The sequence below is a fragment of the Eriocheir sinensis genome, chromosome 16, assembly GCF_024679095.1.
Source record: "Eriocheir sinensis breed Jianghai 21 chromosome 16, ASM2467909v1, whole genome shotgun sequence".
NCBI lineage: Eukaryota > Metazoa > Arthropoda > Malacostraca > Decapoda > Varunidae > Eriocheir > Eriocheir sinensis.
In genome coordinates this window covers 13,290,766-13,313,048 of record NC_066524.1, presented here as the reverse complement: position 1 = coordinate 13,313,048, position 22,283 = coordinate 13,290,766, and the positions used below count along the sequence as shown (strand labels likewise).

Below are 22,283 nucleotides of genomic sequence, written 5' to 3'. Positions count from 1 at the left end.
CCTTTCCCTTCCCTCACTTCCCCCCCTTCCTTTCTCTTCCCTTCCCTTCCCTTCCCGTACCTCCCCTCTTCTCTCACCTATATTCCCCCTCTGCCTCTACTATTCTTCCTTTCTCTTCCTTCCTTTCTCCCTCTCTCCGTCTCCCTTCCTCTCCCTGACTTTAGAATCAATAGGAACGCAGGTGAAACATGTCTTGCCAGAACAAACAGACACACAGGCAAGCCACAGTTGTTTGGAATATGTGATAATATTGTCTTTTTGAGTTGGACACGCTGACTAACGGACTGACTGACTGACTGACTGATTGACTGACTAACTGAATGGCTGACTGGCTGACTGGTTGAGACTGACTGACTGGCTGGGATTGACTGATTGACTGACTGACTGACTGACTGACTGAATGACTGACTGACTGACTGACTTTTACACACACACACACACACACACACACACACACACACTTAATACACAACCCAATCCCTAATCTGCTTTTCTTTTTTGTTTTCTTTCTTTTCTTATTCATCTCCTTTTCTGCACCTTTTTTGCCCTTCAAGAAAACACTGAAGAAAAAAAACCAAACAAAAGGAGAAAAAATAAACAACCCGAGGCGTGAAAGCGAATAAGAAAGAGAAGGAATAAAAGTAAAAAAAATAAAAAAGAAGAAAAAAGTGGAGAGGTGTGAGAGGAAAAAATGAGAGGAAAAAAAGGAAGAATCAATGTTTGTGAGTAAATTTAAAAGGAGTACTGGCAACATATTCAATCCCCCCTCTTCCTCCTCCTCCTCCTCCTCCTCTCTTCTTTCTCCTGGTGGCCGTGGGGGGTCGTGTGAATGGCCTGGCCCGTAAGAGGAGGGGGGGAGGGGGAGGGAAGAGAAAGGGAGGGAGAAGGAAAGGAGGGAAGAATAGAGAGAGAGAGAGGGTAAGGAATGGAAGAGGACATTGGTGAGAGAGAGAGAGAGAGAGAGAGAGAGAGAGAGAGAGAGAGAGAGAGAGGATAAAGAAGAGGAAAGAAGATAAAAAGAGAGAAAACGAGGAGAGTAAACCAAAAAACGGAGACAAAGAATAAAGGAAAAACAGAGAAAGAGAAAGACGGAATAGAACTAGAAATATAGAGGAAGAGGAGGAAGAGGGTAAGAGAAAGAGAGAGGAGGAGGAGGAGGAGAAGTAGTAGAAAAGGGGAAAGAGAGAGAGAAGGCGAGTAGGGGAATAGGAAGAAGAAGAGGAAGAAGGGAAGGGGGGTAGTAGGAGTAGAGGGAGCAGGGAAGAGGAAGAGGAGGAAGAAGAGGAGGGAGAACGGGGGACATAGGGAGGGGAGGGAGAGGGGGGGTAGCTTGTGTTTGGTTAGGACACACAATAACAATCAATATAGTGGAGGGCTGGCGGCGCTCAGGGCATTGTGTGGAGCCGGAAAGCCAGCATATGTTGGGTGAGTTATACACTTGAGGGGCAGGGGCGGAGAGAGAGAGAGAGAGAGAGAGAGAGAGAGAGAGAGAGAGAGAGAGACGAGAGACGAGAGAACGAGAGAAAGAGGAGTACGTGTATGGTTTTGGTCTTGTTAAATAGGAGTGAAAGAAAAGGAAAAGAGAGAAGAAAAGTGGTATAATAGAGAGAGAGAGAGAGAGAGAGAGAGAGAGAGAGAGATGGTAGTTTCGGTCTTGCAAAATAAGATAGAAGAAAAAGAGGAGAAAGAAGAAAAAAGCTGTATTAGAATGAGATAGAAAGATAGAAAGATAGATAAATAGATAGATAGGTACAGGAAGAGAGAGTACAAAGCATGCAGAATCTATCCAGGTGTAATAGCCAGTTAATTAACGAAGGTATGACAAGGTAACAACAGTAATTGGCAGCGAAGAGAGAGGGACAGGTAAGCAGGTAGAGCGAGAGCTATAGAGAGAGAAAGAGAGAAGGACAGAGGATGATTTGAAAGAACGAGGAAGAAGGAAGCGAGGAGGTAAACAAGTAAACAACGATAACAGACAATAAAGAGAGATAAATGGGTAAACAGATCAACAGAGGAAAGAAAGAAAGAAAGACAGACAGAGAGAGATATTAAAGAACAAAGAAGGAAAGGTTGAAGAATTATAAAAAAACAAGTGATTATCAGGAGGAAACAATAAAAAAAGATGGATGGGAGAGACACAACGAACAGGTAAACAGGTAAATTAGAGGAAAGGTAGAGAGAGGAATTAAAGAACAAAGAAGGGAAGATAAAATATGGGAAATAAATAAACAACGGAGAAAAAAAAACAATAAAAATATGGATAGGAGAGAGAGAGAGACAGCGAACAGGTAAACAGGTAAATTAGAGGAAAGGCAGAGAGAGGAATTAAAGAACGAAGGAGGGAAGATGAAAATGGAGGAAAAGATAAACAACTGTAAAAACAACTGGAACACACACTCTAACACACCTCAACACACCCCATTACACCCCAACACACATGCAAAGCTCAACATACACTCTCTCTCTCTCTCTCTCTCTCTCTCTCTCTCTCTCTCTCTCTCTCTCTCTCTCTCTCTCTCTCTCTCTCTCTCTCTCTCTCTCTCTCTCTCTCCCCCTTGGCCTTCCCTTCCTTTTCACTCTCCCTTTCACCTTTTATCTTTTCCTTCCCTTTTCCTCTTCTTTTTCTACCTTTCTTCCTCTCCTCTTCTCTCCCTTTCCTTCCCTCACACACCCCAACATAGATAGACCGATGTAGATAGATAAAGAGATAGGGTAATAGATAGATAGAGATAGAAAAATAGATATGAAGGTAGTTAATTCCTTGCCTCACACACCCAAACACAGATAGACAGGTAAATAGATAGAATAGTAGATTGATGGATAGATAAGTAGAATAATACAAAGATATGTAGATAATTCCTGCAAGTAGAATAAAAGAGAGATAGGTAGATCGTTCCTTCCCTCATGCACACCACAGATAAATAGACAGACAGATAGATAGATAGACAAAGGAATAGACAGACAAAGAATTCCTGCAGGTAAAATAATAGAGATAGGTAGATCTTTCCTTCCCTCATGCACACCACAGATAAATAGACAGACAGACAGATAGACAGACAAATGAATAGACAGACAAACAATTCCTGCAGGTAGAATAATAGAGAGATAGGTAGATCGTTCCTTCCCTCATGCACACCACAAGAGAGATAGACAAGAGAAGATGGCGCCACTATAAACACTTGCCTGCGCCATGATGGGCTGAGGCCGAACACCATCCAGGCCTCTCAAGCAGCCTACCGGAGCTATAGGCGTAGACGGTTTTGACCTCTCTTTCGGCCACCTCTTTGGATTCTTTTTGGGAGCAGCGAGTAGCAGGCTTTTTTTATTATTGTTTATTTTTTGTGCCCTTGAGCTGCCTCCTTTGTTGTAAAAAAAAAAAATGACAGGCAAACAGACAGACAGACGAATAAACAGAAAGACAGTGGTTCTCACACTCACTCATGTTGGTGTCCATCGTTTCATCCTTGGGCTTCCTCTTCCTGGGGCGCCCCTTCCCGTGCGAGCCCACCCCGTTGAAGCAGGGAAGGCGCCCCCCATGCTCCGGCGGCGGGTAGCCCTGCAGCATCTCGGGGGGCAGGTGGGGGTGCAGGGGGTGGTGGGCCATGGGGTGGGGGCCCGGGGGAAGGGGTCCGCCGGGTAGGGCACCAGGGGGCATGCCCATGGGGGTGACGTAGCCGCTCTCCAGCAGGGTGGACATCTGGGGGGGAGGGGGGGGAGGTGTTTGTTAATTGGGTTTACCTTGAAATAAAGGCACCTGAGTTTACCTGTTTCGTCTGTAGCTAATTTAACATCTGAATGGGAAGGTGTTTGTTGAGGTTGAGTTACCTTAAGTTTACCTGGTTGTTTGTTAATTGGGTTTACCTTGAAATAGAGGCACCTGAGTTTACCTGTTTTTGTCTGTAGCTAATTTAACATCTGAATGAGAAGGTGTTTGTTTTAAGGCAAGTTAGCTTTTGTTTACCTGTTAGTGTATTAAGTTTACCTTGAAACAAATAATACAAGTGTTTTTGCGGTACAGAGGAAATATCTACCTGTTTATCATTAATCAATTTAACATCTGGGTAAGGATGTGTCTGTTAGGGTCCTTTACCTTTAACTCACCTGTTCGTTTATCAAGTTTACCTCGAGATAGCTACTTTTTTTGTTTTACGGTAAAGAGAATAGATCAAAATAAAAGTTTACCTGTTCTTTCAGTAATTAAGCTTGCATCAGGGTAAGGTGTTTATCAGGGTTACTTACCTTCTTCACTTTACCTCTTCCTTTAATAACTTAGTTGCACACCTAAATATGAACTTCAAAATCCCCTTCAGGAACTCCTTAAGGCACCTGGTTGTGGCCCCGTTACCGTCTACCCCTTTCAAGTCCCATTAACAGACCCCTTCAGCAGCTAATACTTACCTGGTAGTAGCCCCATCACTTCTCCCCCTCCAATCCCCCTCCTCTAACTTCCCTAAAGGAGCTCTCACCTGGTAGTGGCCCATCCCTTCTTTCCCTTCAAGTCCCATCTAAACCCCCTTCAGTACCTCTTTCTCACCTGGTAGTGGCCCATCCCTTCTTTCCCTTCAAGTCCCATCTAAACCCCCTTCAGAACCTCTTTCTCACCTGGTATTGGCCCATCCCTTCTTTCCCATCAAGTCCCATCTAAACCCCCTTCAGGACCTCTTTCTCACCTGGTAGTGGCCCATCCCTTCTTTCCCTTCAAGTCCCATCTAAACCCCCTTCAGGACCTCTTTCTCACCTGGTAGTGGCCCATCCCTTCTTTCCCTTCAAGTCCCATCTAAACCCCCTTCAGGACCTCTTTCTCACCTGGTAGTGGCCCATCCCTTCTTTCCCTTCAAGGCCCATCTAAACCCCCTTCAGTACCTCTTTCTCACCTGGTAGTGGCCCATCCCTTCTTTCCCTTCAAGTCACATCTAAACCCCCTTCAGTACCTCTTTCTCACCTGGTAGTGGCCCATCCCTTCTTTCCCTTCAAGTCCCAACTAAACCCCCTTCAGGACCTCTTTCTCACCTGGTAGTGGCCCATCCCTTCTTTCCCTTCAAGTCACATCTAAACCCCCTTCAGGACTTCTAAATCACCTGGTAGTGGCCCATCTCTTCTTCCTCCTTCAAGTCCCATCAACAAACCCCTTCAGAAGCTCAACTCACCTAGTACCTTCTTCGTTCCCTTCCCCCTTCAAATACCGTCAACAACCCCCCTTTCATTAGCTCTCTCCCTCTCCCTCACCTGGAAGTGGTCCCTGCAGTAGATGACGGGGCCGCTCATGCCGAACTGGTCCCCCTTGGTGAGCTGCACGTGGCAGTGGGCGCACGTGAAGCACTGCACGTGGTAGACGAACTCGCGCGCCCTCATGACGAGCTCGGAGCTGCTGATGTTCTGGGAGCAGCGAGCACACCGCCTGATGCTGAAACACCTGACGGATGAGGAAAGGGACGGCTGACGAGGGGGCGAGAATATAATCATTGCATATATATAAAGTCGTATTATAAGACATTTCGCAGCCCAAGAAAGCATATTTGACAAGGCTTTCGTAAGAGTTGTGGGCATTTTCAGGAGTAGTTTTATGACCCTGGTGGTAGTTTGACCCTTCCTCTGTACCATGAACCTGAAGAAACACTCATTAGAACCCAATTGACCCCCACATTGACCTTTAGAAATAGCTGATGTGAGAAGCGAAACTGTCTTATAATACCATCCATATACACTCCCCCAACACCACGACACCCCAAAACCCCATCATCGTCACCCCAGTACACCCTAACACACACCCCAACACACACCCCAGTACACCCCAACACCACGACACCCCAAAACCCTGTCATCATCACCCCAGTACATCCTAACACACACCCCAGTACACCCCAACACCACGACACCCCAAAACCCTGTCATCATCACCCCAGTACATCCTAACACACTTTCTAACACACTGACAACCCAACACCCCGACACACACCCCAATACGCCCCAAAACTCACCCCAACACACCACGACACCCCATTTTCTTCTTCATTGAGTGGTTATCTATTGGCAAATCACAGACCGTAATTAGTGCTAAAATGAGGAAATTCTCTCTCTCTCTCTCTCTCTCTCTCTCTCTCTCTCTCTCTCTCTCTCTCTCTCTCTCTCTCTCTCTCTTCACTTTTTCTTCATATCCAGTAATACTTCCCATAGATCTTATCGTTAACGGCTCTCCAGGTGTTCTTTACTTTTTTTTTTTTTTTTTTTTTTTTCTTTTTGCTATCAGGGAGGTAAGATAAGGTGGAGTGTTTGTTTGTTTTTTGTCTCTCCCACAGTTCCGGAGTGAGTGAGTGAGTGATGTTGTTTGTCCTTGTCGTATTTTCCTCTCATTCGTATTTTTTAGTGTCCTTTTGTCATATCTTCGTAATTTAGATTCCAGGAGTTATACCGTTTCTTTGTTTATCTCTGTTTTCTCTTCTTCCTCCTTTTATGGCATATGTTCGTTTTTATTATCTGAGGTTTTGTACTTTTTTTTTCGTTTATTTCGTTATTTAAATTCTACTCGTTTTCCTGTTTTATCGATCTTAGTTCCTCTTTCTTCCTTTTATTGTATATGCTCGTTATTATTATTTGAGGTCTCGTTTTTTTTTTTTTTTTCATTGTTTATTTGTAATTTAGATTCTACTCGTTTCCCCGTTTTATGTTAGTTCCTGTTTTTTTCCTTTTTATTGTATATGTTCGTCATTATTATCTGAAGTAACTCGATTTTTTTTTTTTTTGTATGTTTGTTTCTCTCCATTGCTTCTTCTTCTTCTCTTGATTAACCTCAAATTTCTTTACATTTATCTTCTCTCATTCCCATTCTCTTATTCTTCGACCAAACTACAAATATTTTTCAGCTTTTCTTCCTCTCATCGTATATGAACATAAGAACACAAGGAGTCTGCAAGAGGCCGGTCGGCTCATACAAGGCAGCTCCTCTTCTTGCTAACTCTCTAACCACGTTCGTTCCTCTTGCTAACTGGAAATATGTTCTTATAAATGTCGTCAATGGTTCCTGTGATTTTATTTCTTATTAAGTCAAAACGAGGAGTGAATTTTGCGTTAACCTTCCTCACCTTTCCAATATAATAGTCTTTGTATTTAGTTCGGCGCCACATGACCGAGCAGTTGCGGCGCCAAAATGAAAGCTCCAATAACCATCACCTTGACCTTTTCCTTATCAAATCCGTAAGGGGGGGGGGGGGGGGTGAAGTGGGTGAGGGAGGAGGAGTCACCCACGCCACCCACGCCACCCACCCGTCAATACCCCGTCACCTGTCCTTGTTGCGGCGTGTGGCGAGAGACAGGTAGCAAAAAAGAAGACCCAAAGCGGACGAGGTGGCCAATCAGGGCGGGGCGGGCTGTCACGTGACCCCGCCTCCCATCACGTGATTGGCTGATAAGATCGGCGGCGGCGCGTACGGTCGGTTGGCCTGACTTAAAATGGGACTTCCTCACCCGGCGGAACGGAACCGGACACGCCTCGCGCTTCCTTGGTTGGTATTTTGAAACACTTTGGGTCGTATTATAAGACTTCGTCACCCAGGAACACCAATTCGACAAGGCTTTCGCAGGAGTTGTGGGCATATCCAGGAGTAGTTTTATGACCCTGGTGGTAGTTTGACCCTTCTTCTGTACCGTGAACCTAAAGAAATCAATCATTAGAACCTGATTAACCCCTTCTTTAACCTTTAGAAATAGCTGATGTCAGGAGAGAAAGGGTCGTATTTAAGACATTTCATCGCCCAAGAACACTAATTCGACAAGGCTTTCGTGGGTGTTGTGGGCATTTCCAGGAGTAGTTTTATGACCCTGGTGGTAGTTTGACCCTTCTTCTGTACCGTGAACCTGAAGAAATCACTCATTATAACCCGACTGACCCCCTCTTTGACCTTTAGAAAGAGACGATGTGAGAAGCGATAGTGTCATAATATCGACCTTTCGCTCCTAACATCAGCTATTTCTAAAGGTCAAAGAGGGTCAGTCAGGTCCATTCTACCACCAGGGTCATGAAATGTCTTAAAATACGACCCCTTCTTCTGTCCCGGTGACTTACGTTCAACTCTCACTTACGTTCCATCGCTGTGTTTTACGTTCAACCCTCCTTACTTACGTTCTTCACTTCTGACCTACGTTCTAACTTTTTGACTTTCGTTCTATCCCGAGTTACCTTCTTTTTTTTTTCTTTTCTTTTTTACAGCAAAGGAGTCAGTTCAAGGGCATAAAAAAAGGAAACAAATATAAAAAAAAGCCCGCTACTCACTCCTCCCAAAAAGAGTTCGCTATATCCTGCGTTTCGTTATATCCTGCGTTTCGTTATATCCTGACTTACGTTCCTGTTTAACCTACTTTCTGCCTGACTCTCCTCCATCTCTTCTTACTTACGTTCTTGTTCGAAGTTGGCATCAAATAAAAAGGATGAATCAGTTGATACGAATCGGATGGGCTCGCGAAGGATATAGAGCAGGATACCAGATAAGGATCGCAGGACTCATCACTCTGTCTCACGCTCCTTCGCCTTTCTGACACGCTTGTTTATTATGATCCTTTGGTCCTGGGGTGGCATGGGGGGGGGTTAGGGGGGTGGAAGGGGGGTCGTTCTGTGTAGGACCTAAGAGGGTTTGGGAAGAGGTGGTTTGATTGTCGAGGTTGTCAAACTTTCCCTTTCTCTCCTGACCTTCACTTTTTTTACCTTCCCATATCTACCCATCTTCCTCTCCCTCCCATTTCCCCATCTTCCTCCCCATCTTCTTCCCCTTCTTTTCTCTCACCTTTTCCCTTAGTTTCATTCCTACCCATCTCCCTCTTCATTTTCTTCCCCTTCCTTTATCCCCATCTTCCTCTTCCTCCCATTTCCCCATCTTCCTCCCCATCTTCTTCCCCTTCTTTTCTCTCACCTTTTCCCTTATTTTCATTACTACCCAACTCCTCTTCATTTCTCCTTCCTTTATCCCCATCTTCCTCTCCCTCCCATTTCCCCATCTTCCTCCCCATCTTCTTCCCCTTCTTTTCTCTCACCTTTTCCCTTATTTTCATTCCTACCCATCTCCCTCTTCATTTTCTTCCCCTTCCTTTATCCCCATCTTCCTCTTCCTCCCATTTTCCCCATCTTCCTCCCCATCTTCTTCCCCTTCTTTTCTCTCACCTTTACCCTTAGTTTCATTCCTACCCATCTCCCTCTTCATTTTCTTCCCCTTCCTTTATCCCCATCTTCCTCTTCCTCCCATTTCCCCATCTTCCTCCCTATCTTTTTCCCCTTCTTTTCTCTCACCTTTTCCCTTAGTTTCATTCCTACCCATCTCCCTCTTCATTTTCTTCCCCTTCCTTTATCCCCATCTTCCTCTTCCTCCCCTTTCTCTCCTCCATCACTTTTCCCTTATTCCCATTTCGGCCCATTTCCCTTTTCACTTCCTCCCTCTTCCTCACCATCTCTTTACATTACCCATTCCTCCCCAGCTCCCTCTTCCATTTCTCCCCCTTCCTTCCCATCTCCCTCCTCTAACACTATTCTTTCTTTCCCCTCACTTTCCCCCTCGAACCCTTCTCATCCCTACCCATCCCCCTTTTCCTTTCATTTCTTTCCCTTCCTTCTCATCTCCATCCTCTTACACACCCTCATCCTGCCCTCATGTATCTCTTCCCCTTCTTCCCATCTCCCTTTTCCATTTTTAACTAGCTTCTCATTTTTCTCTTTCACACTCCTCCTCTCTTATAACCCCTTCCTTACCAATCACGCTGCCCATCACCTCAACTTATTCACCCATGCCCTTCCCCCCCTGCTCTTACATTAACCCCAAATCACCAAGTCTCCCTCCTTCCTGACTCTTCTTCGCGCCCTTTCCTCCCTGCCGCCCTGTCATCACCCTGCCTGCCTGCGCCCACACCCTTCGTCTGGGCTCCCGTGCTACTGGGAACCCGACGAGGGCGCAGAAAGGAGGAAAAATAAAGAGAAAACAATCCTTGGCCACCGCTCAACCAGGCTCTGTTTGTAGTTAGTCTTCGCTGCTGATAAGAGGCGATAAGGCGAAGGGGAGAGTGTCTGGGGGCGTCTGTGGTGGTGGTGTGGTGGTGGTGGTGACTGGGAGTGAAGAGGAGAAGGACGAAGAGGAGGAGGAGGAGGAGGAGGAGATGAGAAGCGGAGGAGTGATGCGGGAGAGGAGAGAAGAAAAGAAAAGATAGAAGGAAGTAGAAGAAAAAGAAAAGAGAGAAGAGGGTGAAGAGAGGAGAGGATAAAGAAAAAATACAGAAAAATAGGGAGAAAAATTAGAAGAAAAGAGGAGAAAGGAGAGAAGGAGAGGGGGAGGTGAAGGAAGAAGAGTAGAAGGAAAGGTGAGGAAAGAAGAGTAGTGAGATGAGGGAGTGGAGAGAGAGAAGGAACAGAAGGCAATACTCGAGAAGAGGAGAGGAGAGAAGATGAGGGCAGAGGAGGAGGAGGAAAGATGAGGCAAGAAGAGGGGAGAGATGATGTGAGTGAGGAGAGAAATGGGACAGATTGCAATACGTAAGAGGGGAAAGAAGAGAGAAAAGGGGATAGGAGAGGAGAGGAGAGGAGAGAAGATGAGGACAGAGGAGGAGAAGGAAAGATGATGTGAGTGAGGAGCGAGATGGGACAGAATGTAATACGTGAGAGAGGAAAAAAAAGAGAGAGAGGAGAGAAGAGGAGAGGCGGTGGGAGGAGAAGATGAGGGAAATTCAAAAATAGATTCATGGACAGTGAGGTTAGGTGGGGTTAGGTTCACAGGAGCTGCCTTGTACAGACCTACCGGCCTCTTGCAGACTCCTTACGGTTTTATGTTCTTGTGTTTTAATGAAAGGAGGGAAGTGGAGATAGATGAGAGAGAGAAAAGGAGAGAAAAAAGGAAAAGTAGGAGTGAAAGGAAAAGGGTAGGAAGGAAGAGAGAAGAGGAGAAAGGATTAAACATAAGAGATTAGAATAGCATACTTTAGAGTGGGTTAGAAAAGTGAAGAATGAAAGAAAGTAAGAGAAATGAGAATACACGAGTGAAAAGAAGAGAAAAAAGGAGAAGAAACTGGAAATCAAGGAAGAAGACAAAAAAATAAAATAAAAAAAGGAAGAAATTACTGACTCGCATACATGAAGAGAGATAGAAAACAAGGAAGAAGAAGAAGAAGAAGAAGAAGAAAAGAAGAAGAAAATTGCAAAAAAATCTTAGAAACCAATCCAAAACAGGTTATTTTAGTGTTTTTTTTTCCTTTTTCCTTCCTCCTCCGTTCTTCCTCCTCCTCCTCCTCCTCCTCCTTCCTTTTTCTTCAATACAGAGATGACTTTCAAAACAGGTTGCTAGTATATTTTTTCTCTAACTTTGCCTTCATCCTCTCCTCCTCCTCCTCCTCCTCCTTCTCCTCCTCCTCCTTCTTCTTCAGTACAGAGATGACTTCCAAAACAGGTTGCTACTATATTTTTTCCTCAAACTTTGCCTTCATCTCGTCCTCCTCCTCCTCCTCCTCCTCCTCCTCTTCCTCCTCCTCCTTCTTCGCCCCCTCCTCCAGGACAGAGATGAATGGGGCGTCACATCGAGGCTGCCACAGGACGCGCCATAATCAATCCTCTCTGACTCATCTCATTAAACGCCTCACTCACTGCCGACGATTCACCTGATTTTTCACCTGGACTTTATAATTCAGTCACCCGCCACTACCTGGTGCTGATGGTGGCGGCGATTGTGGGGTGGAGGTGGTGGAGAGTGGTGGAGAGGGAGGTGATGAGTGAGAAGAGGTGAGAAGAGGTGAGGTGAGAAGATAGGAGATGATGAGAGGAGAAAGAAAAAAGAGTTTGGGGGAGAAAGGAAGGGTTGAGAAGGGAGGAAATGCAAGAAAGGAAGGAAGAGAAGAGGTAGATAGAAAACGTGGGAGGGAAGAGAAGTTGGAATAGAAAGAGAAATGAAGACGAGAGGATAAAGGAGGGTTTAGGAAAGGGTTGAGATGGAAGGAAAGTTAAGAAAAGAGAAGAGGAAAGAAGAGGTGAAAAGAGAAGAAAAGAAGGAGATAGTGGAATGAGAAGAGAAGATAAGAGATGAAGAGAAAAGAAGATGGGGATGGAAAGAAAAATTGAGAAAGTAGGAAATGTAAGAAAATGGGAAGAAAGGAGAGAAGAGAGAAAAGGAAAGATGAAAATGGGGTTAGGAGAGTAGGAAGGAAGAGGAGAGATGGTCTGGAAGGTTGGGAGAGAGGAGGAAAAATTTATGTCTTTTCTTGAACGGTAAAAAAATAAGATATGTGCTCCAGTTTTTCTCACGTTTTTTGCTTCACTCCTCCTCGTCTTCCTCCTAATATCTCCCTTCTTTCTGTATCTCTTTCTTCTTCCCTCCATGTCTACCTCTTCTTCATTCATCCTCAAAGTTTACCTGTTTCCTATCGTCTCCCTCATTCTCTCTCTCTCTCTTTCCCATTTTTCTTCCTTCGCGTCTCTTCTTTAACCTCAAATCACCCCTCCATGTCTTTCTCTCCTCCTCTCATTCTCCTTTCTCCTTCCTTCGATCCTCTTCCTCCACCCCTCCACATCCTTCTCCCTTTCTCCCTCTTCCATCTTTCTCCACTCAAATATCCCTCGCTTCTCCACATCCTTCTCTCTTTCTCCCTCTTCTGCCATCTTTCTCCAGTCAAATATCCCTCACTCACTCCTCCACATCCTTCTCTCTCCCTCTTCTTCCATCTTTCTCCACTCAAATATCCCTCACTCACTCCTCCACATCCTTCTCTTCAATCCTCATTCTCCACTCCAATACTCCTCAACTCAATCACTCATGCCCTTCCTCCTCAACCTTCTCCCTCCTTCTCCTTCCTCCTCCTCCTCGTCGCCTCGTAAAAAGAAGCAGCCATCGTTGTATGCGCCGCGAATCGTGTGCGGTAAGGAAAATGCTTACTATTATCCCTGAGTTACGACGTGTTCCTTTAGGTAAAACGACCATCACGCCCCGCCGCCTCCCGACCGCCGCGTGGACACAGGTAAATCAGCAACAGAAGTGATTGCACCTCATAACCACCTGTTAATCTTCGCTAATGACAGGGTGAACGCGGCTTCACCCCCACCCAGCCCCCCTCCCCACATCTGTCCCTTCCTCCTCCTCCTCCTCCTCTTCCCCTTCCTCCTCCTCCTCCACCTCCTCCTTCTTCTCTAGCCCAATTCTTTTATACCTGGGCTTCCTACCTATCTGCCTACCTGCCATAGCCTCCCTCACCTGTGTTTATAGATTGGTTTATGGGATTGGTGGGATTGGCTTAGCTGCTTCGGTGTGGGTGGTTTGTGGTGGGGGTGAAGGATTGGGTGTGTGAGGGGGGGATATAAAGGGGGTAGGAGAGGGTGTAGGTGGTGTGAGCTCGATAAAGCACCTTGTTTTAGTTGTATTTGCCTGTTTTGTGTGTGTTTGTTTAATCTTGTTTTGTTGAGGGTTTGTTTGAAGGGAGTGTTTTTTTGTTGTTTTATTATTTCTGTTTTTTCATGTGTTTGATTTTCGTTTTAATGTTTTTCTTGTATTTTTTATTTTCTTTTTTTTCAGGTTTGATTTTCACTTCAATGTTTTTCTCTTTTTTTTTCGTTTTTTTCATGTTTGATTTTCGTTTTAATGTTTTTGTTGTTGTTGTTTTTATTCTTCCTGTTTTTTTTACATATAATTGCTATTCGTTTTAGTTTTTTTTTCGTTTTTTTGTTTTTGTTTTCTCGTTTTAATATTTTCTTTCATTTTCTGTTTTCAAGCATTTCATCGCATTTCCAACCAACTAAACACGCCTTCAAAAACGGACCAGAGAAAGACAAATCATCCATATTATTGTTACTTAAGACATACGAAAAAAAAAAAAACAGGAGTCAGCGTCAAGGAAAGGAAATCTGCTGTCTATTGTTTGATCTTACCTTTCATACTTTCCTCTCCTTTTCCGTTACCTTCTCTCCCTCACCTTTCCTCTCTTTACCCTTCCTTCTCCTACCTTCATATTACTTTTCCTCTCCTTACCTTTCGTCTCCCTTACCTTGCCTATCCCTGCTTTTCCTTACCTCCCTTTCCCTACCTTCATATTACCTTTCCTTTCCTTACCTTTCGTCTCCCTTACCTTACCTCTCCCTACTTTTCCTTACCCTTCCTTCCTACCTTAATATTACCTTTCCTCTCCTCACCTTTCCTCTCCCTTACCTTGCCTCTCCCTACGTTTCCTTACCCTTCCTTCCCCTACCTTCACCTCCCCCTTCTATTTCTACCTACCTTTACCTTACTCTCGACCTGCATGTAATAGAGTTGGTATCGAGTGTGTGTTGAAAGGTACTGACGTCAGGTGTGTACAGGTGACTCATTATCTTCATTGTTTTGCAGAGTCACTTAGGAAGCAAGCAAATCTACTCTTCCCTCTGCCATTATCCTTCTTCCTCCTCCTCCTCCTCCTCCTCCTCCTCCGGGACACCTGACAGCCCGGTATTAACGTTCGCATTATTTTACGGTTTATTTCACCTGTTCACCTTAATTGTTTTCTTCCGTGTGTGCGTGTTGAGTTAATACCTGTGTCGTGGCGTTTATTACACACACACACACACACACACACACACACACACACACGCACACGCACACGCACACAAAGCCTTCCTCCTCCTCCTCCTCCTCCTCCTCCTCCTCCACTTATCACTAACATGTCACTCTTAATCAAACCTCCACCTGTGTTCTCTCTCTCTCTCTCTCTCTCTCTCTCTCTCTCTCTCTCTCTCTCTCTCTCTCTCTCTCTCTCTCTCTCTCTCTCTCTCTCTCTCTCTCTCTCTCTCTCTCTCTCTCTCCTAAAGCAACAAACGCGAGAGAGAGAGAAAGGAAGGAGGAAGGAGATAATGGAGGAGAAAAAAAGGGAAAGGGGAATGGGGAACAGGGAGGGGGGAGGAGGGGGAGGCCTTCCTGTCACCCCTCCCTTCTTTCCCTCAGGTAATAATTAGGACAAGGATGAAAGGGTTATTATCACCTGCATCACCTGTCTGTCTGTCTCTTTCCTCCTTTCCTCCTTTCCTCCATCTTTTTTTCCTCCATCTTCCCTTCATCTTTCGTCTTCCCTTTATATTATCTACATTTTTCTTCCCTTTCCTTTCCTTCCATCTCTCTTCCTTTCATCCTTCTTCTTTCTTCCTTTCATCTTTCCTCCTCCTTTCTTCTCTCTCCTTTCCATATTTCTTCCCTTCATATTTTCTCTTATTTTCTTCCCTCTCCTTTTTTTTTCCCTTCCATCTCTCTTCCTTTTATCTTCCTTCTTTCCTCCTTTCATCTTTCCTCCTCCTTTCATCTTTCCTCCTCCTTTCTTCTCTTTCCCTTCCCTATTTCTTCCTTTCATTTTTTTATCCATTTTCTTCCATCTCGTTTCCTTCAATCATTCTTCCTCTCATTCTTCTTCAATTTTCCTTCTCTTTATCTTTCTTTTTTTCTATCTTTCCTCTATCTTTTGTATTTTTCCTTTCTCTATTTCTTCCTTTCATATTTTCTTCATTTTTCTTCCCTCTCCCTTCCATCTTTCTTTCATCCTTCTCCATCTTTCTCTCCTCCATCTTTCTTTCCTCTCCCTTCCTTCCATCTACCCTCTCTTTACCTTTCCTTCATTTCTCCCTTTTCCTCCATTTTCCTCCCTGCCTCCCTCGTTGCTACTCTTCCTTCCTTTCCTGTTTCTTATCTCCCTCTTTCCTCCCTCCTCCTTGTCTCTCCATCAATGTGTTTCCTCCCCTTCACTTCCTCCCTTACTCCTCTTCCTCTTCTTCCCTTCATCACCCTCCTCCTACTCCTCTTCTCTTCTCTTCTCCACCTCTCCCTTACCTCCCTTCTTCCTTCTCCTTTCCCTCCTCTCTTCTCTCCTCTTTCCCCAGCATCCTTTATCTCTCACCCTTCTCATCTCCCCCATCTTCTCCCTCATCCTACCCATCATTTTCACCTTCCCTTCCCTCCCTTACCCATCCTCCTTTCCTCCCTTCCATCATCTATCACATTTACTCCCCTTCCTCCCTCCCTTCCATTCCCTTCCCTTCTTACCTTCCTCTTCCTCCTCCTACCCCTCCCTCACTGTCTCCCTCCTCTGCCCACTCCCTTTCCTTACCCATCTTCCTTCCTCAGCATCCCTCATTTGACACCGTTTACCTCATTCTTACCTCCCCTCCTCCCTTCACCCCCTCCCTCCCCCTCTCTCTCACCTGGTTCACCTTTCACCTTTATTTTTTTGCATATTCTGGATGTTACTTTGTTTTCCTTCCTCTTTAGATAACCTCCAACGGTCTTTGTCTCTTCTAATTCAAACGTCCCGTAAAAATAGGTAAGGATAAGAAGGAGGAGGCAGGAAGAAGGAGGAGGAGGAGAAAGGAAGAAAGAGAAGGAGGAGGAGAGAAGAAACAAAATTATGAAGATAAAGTTAATTAGAAATAAGAAAAACAGATGAAAAAGAGGACGAGTTAAAGGAGAAAGAGAAGATGAAGAAGAGAAGGCGGGAAAAGAAAGGAAAACTAAATGGAGAAAAATATTAAGAAGTAAACACAAGCAAAAACAAAAAAGACGAAAAGAAGGAGATAAAGAGGAGGAGGAGGAGGAGAAAGAAGAGGGGAAGAAGAGAAGGAGGAGGAGGAGGAAGGAATGGAAAAAAATAAAATGGAAACAAAAAAAAGGAGTGAACACGAAGGAAATAAAAACAAAAGGAGGAAACGAGAAGGAGGAAAAGAAGAGGAGGAAGAAGAAAAAGAAAAAGAAAGTAAAACAAAACGAAGACAAAAAAAAGAAGTGCACAAAAATTTTAAAAAGAGAACAAAACAAAAACAAAGAAAGACGAGGACGAGGACGAATAGGAGAATAAGAGGAGGAGAAGAAGAGAAAGAGGAGGAGGAGGAGGAGGCTCGGGAGTGTTTCATCGTGTCGTTTACGAGTCGTTCATCGTCGTCGAAGCGTGTCCATCGATAAACATCACGCAGCTGCCGCGGTCAACGAGAGAGAGAGAGAGAGAGAGAGAGAGAGAGAGCGGACTAAGTGGGTATTGTTTTTTTGTTTTTTTGTTTATGTTGCATCTCAAGTTTATGTACCGTCAAGTTTTATCATTGTTATCAGTAGTAGTGGTAGTGGTGGTGGTAGTAGTAGTAGTAGTAGAAGTAGTAGTAGTAGTAGTAGTAGTAGTAGTAAGGCAAAAGGTGCAGAGAGACTAGGAAGAAATTACATAAAGGTAGAGAGAAATAAAGATAGATAGATAAATAGATAGGTAGATGGATGGAGAGATAGATAAATAAATAGATAGACATTTTTCCCCCTTGTTTAGTTAGATAAAGAGAGAAATAGATAAAGATAGACAGGTAGACAGGAGATAGATAAAGAGACAGAGAGATAAAGAGAGGCATATTTCCCCTCCCTAAACACAGGTAGATAAATACACATAGACATTTTCCCCTTGTATAGTTAAAGAGAGAAATAGATAAAGATAGGTAGATAAGGAGATAGATAAAGATAGGTAGATAAGGAGATAGATAAAGATAGGTAGATAAGAAGATAGATAAAGAGACAGATAGATAAAGATAGGTAGATAAGGAGATAGATAAAGAGACAGATAGATAAAGATAGGTAGATAAGGAGATAGATAAAGAGATAGATAAAGAGACAGATAGATAAAGATAGGTAGATAAGGAGATAGATAAAGAGACAGATAGATAAAGATAGGTAGATAAGGAGATAGATAAAGAGACAGATAGATAAAGATAGGTAGATAAGGAGATAGATAAAGAGACAGATAGATAAAGATAGGTAGATAAGGAGATAGATAAAGAGACAGATAGATAAAGATAGGTAGATAAGGAGATAGATAAAGATAGGTAGATAAGGAGATAGATAAAGAGACAGATAGATAAAGATAGGTAGATAAGGGGATAGATAAAGACACATTCCCCTCCCTAAACACTCCCTTTCCCCTCCATACACACACCGGCGTTATCTCTCCCCCTTTTCCTCCCCTTCCCCTTCCATATTTCTGTCACGCTACCTTGTCACGCACGCCCCCCCCTCCCCCCCCCTCCCCCCTTACCTGCCCACTTTTATTTACCTTTCCTCACCTTCCCTGTTCCCTTTAAATCCTTACCTGCCTTTCTCTTACCTTTCCTCTCCTTTCGATCCTTTGTCTCCCTTTATTTTGTCTTTTCTACTTTCCACTCTTCCTTCTCTTTCCTCTCTTAACTTTCATCTCCCTTCCCTCCTTAGTCTCCCTTTTCCTTACCTTCCTTTCCTTTCCTCTCCTTTCCATCCTTAGTCTCCCTTTCCTTTACCTTTTCTTCTTTCCACTCTTCCTTACCTTTCCTTCCTCACCTTTCATCTCCCTTCTCTCCTTAGCCTCCCTTTCTCTTACCTTCCCTTTCCTTCCTTTCCTTACCTCTATTTACCCCTCCTTCTTTATCCTCATTTTCATTTTTCTTTCTTTTTCTTACCTCTCCCTGCCCTTACCTTTCCTTCCTCACCTTTCTTCTCCCTTTCTCTTAACTTCCCTCCCTTCCTTAACTTTCCTCTCCCTACCCTTCTTCCCTCCGCACCTCTCCTCTCCCTTACCTTCCTATCCCTGCTTTCCCTTACCTCCCTTCCTTTACCTGCCCCTCCCTTCCCCTACCTGTCCTTTACCTTCCGCTCTACCTGCATGTAATTGACTTCATTAATTATTCACCTCACCTGTCCATATATTGCCTTTACTCTATCTAAATTTCTCGTGTTCAAAGTGGTAATTATATTTTTTGCATACCTGTGAAGTGTTTTTTGTGGTTGTATATTCAGTTAACTCTTTAGAACTACCGGTAATTTTATAGGAGGAGGAGGAGGAGGAGGAGGAGGAGGAAGACGTAATGGAGTGCAAAAGAGGATATGGTGAAAGTTAATGAAAGGAGATGAGATGAGAAGCGATAGCGAGAAGGAAGAGGAAGAGGAGGAAGAGGAAAACAAAAAGACGAAGCACCAAGAGGAAGAAGAAGAAGAAAATAAGAAAAAAATAAGCAATAACAGCAAATAAAAAAGTTGCTAATATTTCTCTTAACACTACTTCCTGATAAGACATAGTAGTAGTAGTAGTAGTAGTAGTAGTAGTAGTAGTAGTAGTAGTAGTAGATCTTCCTCGTGGCTTTCCTTGTTCATGATTCTCTCCCACTCACTCCCTCTCTTTCTCTCCCTCTCTCTCTCCCTCGTATTGGCTATTCACCCTCGAGAGGCAGGAAGGAAGCAGGGAGGTAAGGAGCGAATTACTCTCATTACAGAGACCACAACTTGCATCAGCTGACCCTCGTATGTTTATATGTATGTATGTATGTATGAATGTATGAGTTAGTTGGTGTAATTCTGGTTTTTGCTTGGGGTGTGTGTGTGTGTGTGTGTGTGTGTGTGTGTGTGTGTGTGTGTGTGTGTGTGTGTCCTTTTTCTTCCTTCTTTTTCTACCTCCCCTTCTTTATCTACCTATCACTTTACCCTTTATCATTTTATCTTCTTCTATTCACCTTTTCATCACCTTGTTATCTTCCTCTTTCTCTTTGTCCTTCCTTCCCTTCCTTCACCTTCCTTCCCTTCCTTCACCTTCCTTCCCTTCCTTCACCTTCCTTCCCTTCCTTCACCTTCCTTCCCTTCCTTCACCTTCCTTCCCTTCCTTCACCTTCCTTCCCTTCCTTCACCTTCCTTCACCTTCCTTCCCTTCCTTCACCTTCCTTCACCTTCCTTCCCTTCCTTCACCTTCCTTCACCTTCCTTCCCTTCCTTCACCTTCCTTCACCTTCCTTCCCACCTGTTTTGCACCTTTCCTTCTGGTCTTTCTCTCCCTCCCTTTCCATTTCCCTTCCACCTCCTCCTCCTCCTTCTTCCTTGCCGTTTTCCTCTTTCCCTCCCTCCCTTATTTTCCTCCCTCCCTCCAGGTGTTTTCCTCTTGGACCACAAAGGTAAAAAGAGTGAATGGACATGTTAAGTTAGAATGAAGTTTAAAGAAAAAGATTTAAGATGTGAAAATAGATAGTAGTTTTTTTTTTTTTCTTTTTTCATTGATGACGTTAGAAGTGAGTATTGGTAGTTAAGATTAGTTAATTTGTTTTCTTTTCCTTTTTATTTTTCCTCTATCTTGTTTTTTTACAGTAGAGGAAGCAGTTCAAGGGCAAAAAAAAAAAATTAATGGAAAAAAAAGCTTGCTACTCACTGCTCTGTTTATATTGTGTGTTTTTTTCAATATTGTGGTTTTTATTTGTCAGTTAAGTTGTTTTTTTCTCCTCGTCCGTTGTAATCGCTCCCCGGTGTTCATTTATCTCCGTTTATCAGTTTTTATCAGCCTTCCGTGACCAGAAAAAGGGGAAGGAAACGATTATTGAATTCCCTCCATTCCTCTCCCTCCCTCCCTACCTTCCTCCCCTTCTCCCTTTCTTCCTTCCTTTCTCTCATTCTTAGTCTCCTCATCCTTCCTCTCTTCGTCCTTACAGTTATCATCTTTCCTCACCTCGTTTTCTTCTATTTCTTTTTCCTCTTCCTTCCTTTCTTTCTCTTCTTCCTCTCCTTATTTTTCCTCATTCACTTCCTTTCTAGCAGTTATCTTTTTTTCCTTTCTTTTCCTATCTTTTATTCATTCATTTCTTCATTCCTTCATTCCTTCATTTTTCACTTACTTGCTGATTTTTTTCTCCCTCCTCTTTTCATCTACCAAGCACGATACATGAGGAGGAGGAGGAGGAGGAGGAGGAGAAGGAGGAGGAGGAGAAGGAGGAGGAGGAGCAATAAACACATCTTGAAGGCAGGTAGTCAGTGAGCGTGCGTGTGTGTGTGTGTGTGTGTGTATGTGTGTGTGTGTGTGTGTGTGTGTGTGTGTAAGACTTCGTTAGGGAAAGGAAAGCTACAAAATGGTGATGAAGTGGTGGTGGTGGTGGTGGTGGTGATGGTGGTGGTGGTGGTGGTGATGGTGGTAGCGGTGGTGGTGCAAATGGAGATGAGAGACAGACAGACAAAAAACAGTGACAGACAGACAGAACACACACACAGACAGACAAACAGGGACACACACACACACACACACACACACACACACACACACACACACACACACAGAGGAGTTGAATGATTATACACAAAAAAAACATGAAAAAAGAAAATCATTGCAAAAAATATCAGACGAGAAAAAAAATGTGAATGAAAAGTGAAAAATGACGAAGAACGGATCAGGAGGAAGATAAAAAAAACAGGAGGAGGGAAAGGAGGAAAAGAGAGACGAGAAAAATATGAATAAAAAAGAGAAGAGGATGAAGAGAAAAAAAAGATTAAGAGGAGAAAGAGAGATATCAAAGTATAATACTGATGGTTTACGATAGAAGAATATAGCTCAGGAGGAAGAGTATGATAACCGCTGACATAATACCGAAGAAAATTAATGAAAAAAATATAAACCACACAGGAAAAAGTCTCTTAGGGGCAATTAGAGGAAGGGAAAACACACACAAAAATTTCCCTCCCCTAATATTTTCTCTTTTCTTTTTCTTTATATTTTTTTGGTCAATACTCAGACGGGAACAGAATCTCCTTGAAAGAACAATAAAACACACACACACGCACACGCACACACACACACGCACACACACACTTGGATGCTGTAAAAGGCAGACCCAATTTTACAACCTTAGTGACTGTAGACAAGAGGAGACATTACCATATGGAAATTAGTCCTCCTCTTCCTCTTCCTCCTCCTCCTCCTCCTCCTCCTCTTTATCTTTCTATCTTTCTTATCATGCCTTTTCCTCTCTCTTTCTTCTCTCTCATATCCTTCTAAACTCTCACTTTCCTTCACCTTTCTTTTGCCTTCCTCTCATTTTCCTTTCACTTTCTAGAAACGTCACCTTCCCCTCACTATCCCTTCCCTTCTCTTTTTTTTCACTATCCTTTCAGCCTTTTATTTTCTTCTTTATTTTGTCTTATTTTTTTCCGTTTATTGTTGGCCTTGTATCTTTATTTATCTGTTTTGTTTATCCTGTTTATCTTGTTTGCCATCTTTATTTTCTTTCCTACCTCGCCGTTTTCTTCTTTCTTCTTTTTCTTCGTCGTCTGAGCCCATTTTCTCCACGGTCTTCTTTTCTTCTCTGACCTTCATTCACCTTACTTTTACCTGTCTCAATTACTTCCCTCACCTTCCAATCACCTTCACGTGGTCCTCTCACCTGCGAAACACCTGTCACTTTCTCTCACCTTGTCTTCACCTTCATAACCAATCAATATCGTCTGTTATTTACCTGTATTTATCTCATTCTCGCTTTCTTTTTACCTTCAACACTCTCTCAGGTCACCTTCCTCCGTCTGC

General features: G+C 43.7%; 1 protein-coding gene across 6 annotated transcripts in view; it reads right to left on the bottom strand.

Annotated features, from left to right (window-relative positions):
• LOC126999320 (LIM/homeobox protein Lhx9-like) overlaps positions 1-22,283 on the bottom strand; it is a 161,264-nt gene that overhangs the window by 53,129 nt on the left and 85,852 nt on the right. For 4 of the 6 annotated variants that reach the window (XR_007753233.1, XR_007753234.1, XM_050861773.1 and 1 more), the window contains exons 4-5: positions 5,227-5,413; positions 3,433-3,697 (exon numbers count right to left, since the gene is read on the bottom strand). Coding sequence is in view for 4 of the 6 variants with exons in the window: in XM_050861773.1 (XP_050717730.1) it covers positions 3,433-3,697; positions 5,227-5,413 (452 nt within the window). In the remaining 2 variants the exon portion in view is untranslated. The remainder of the gene's footprint in view (positions 1-3,432; positions 3,698-5,226; positions 5,414-22,283) is intronic. The other 2 variants (XM_050861775.1, XM_050861774.1) reach the window with 2 other exon arrangements.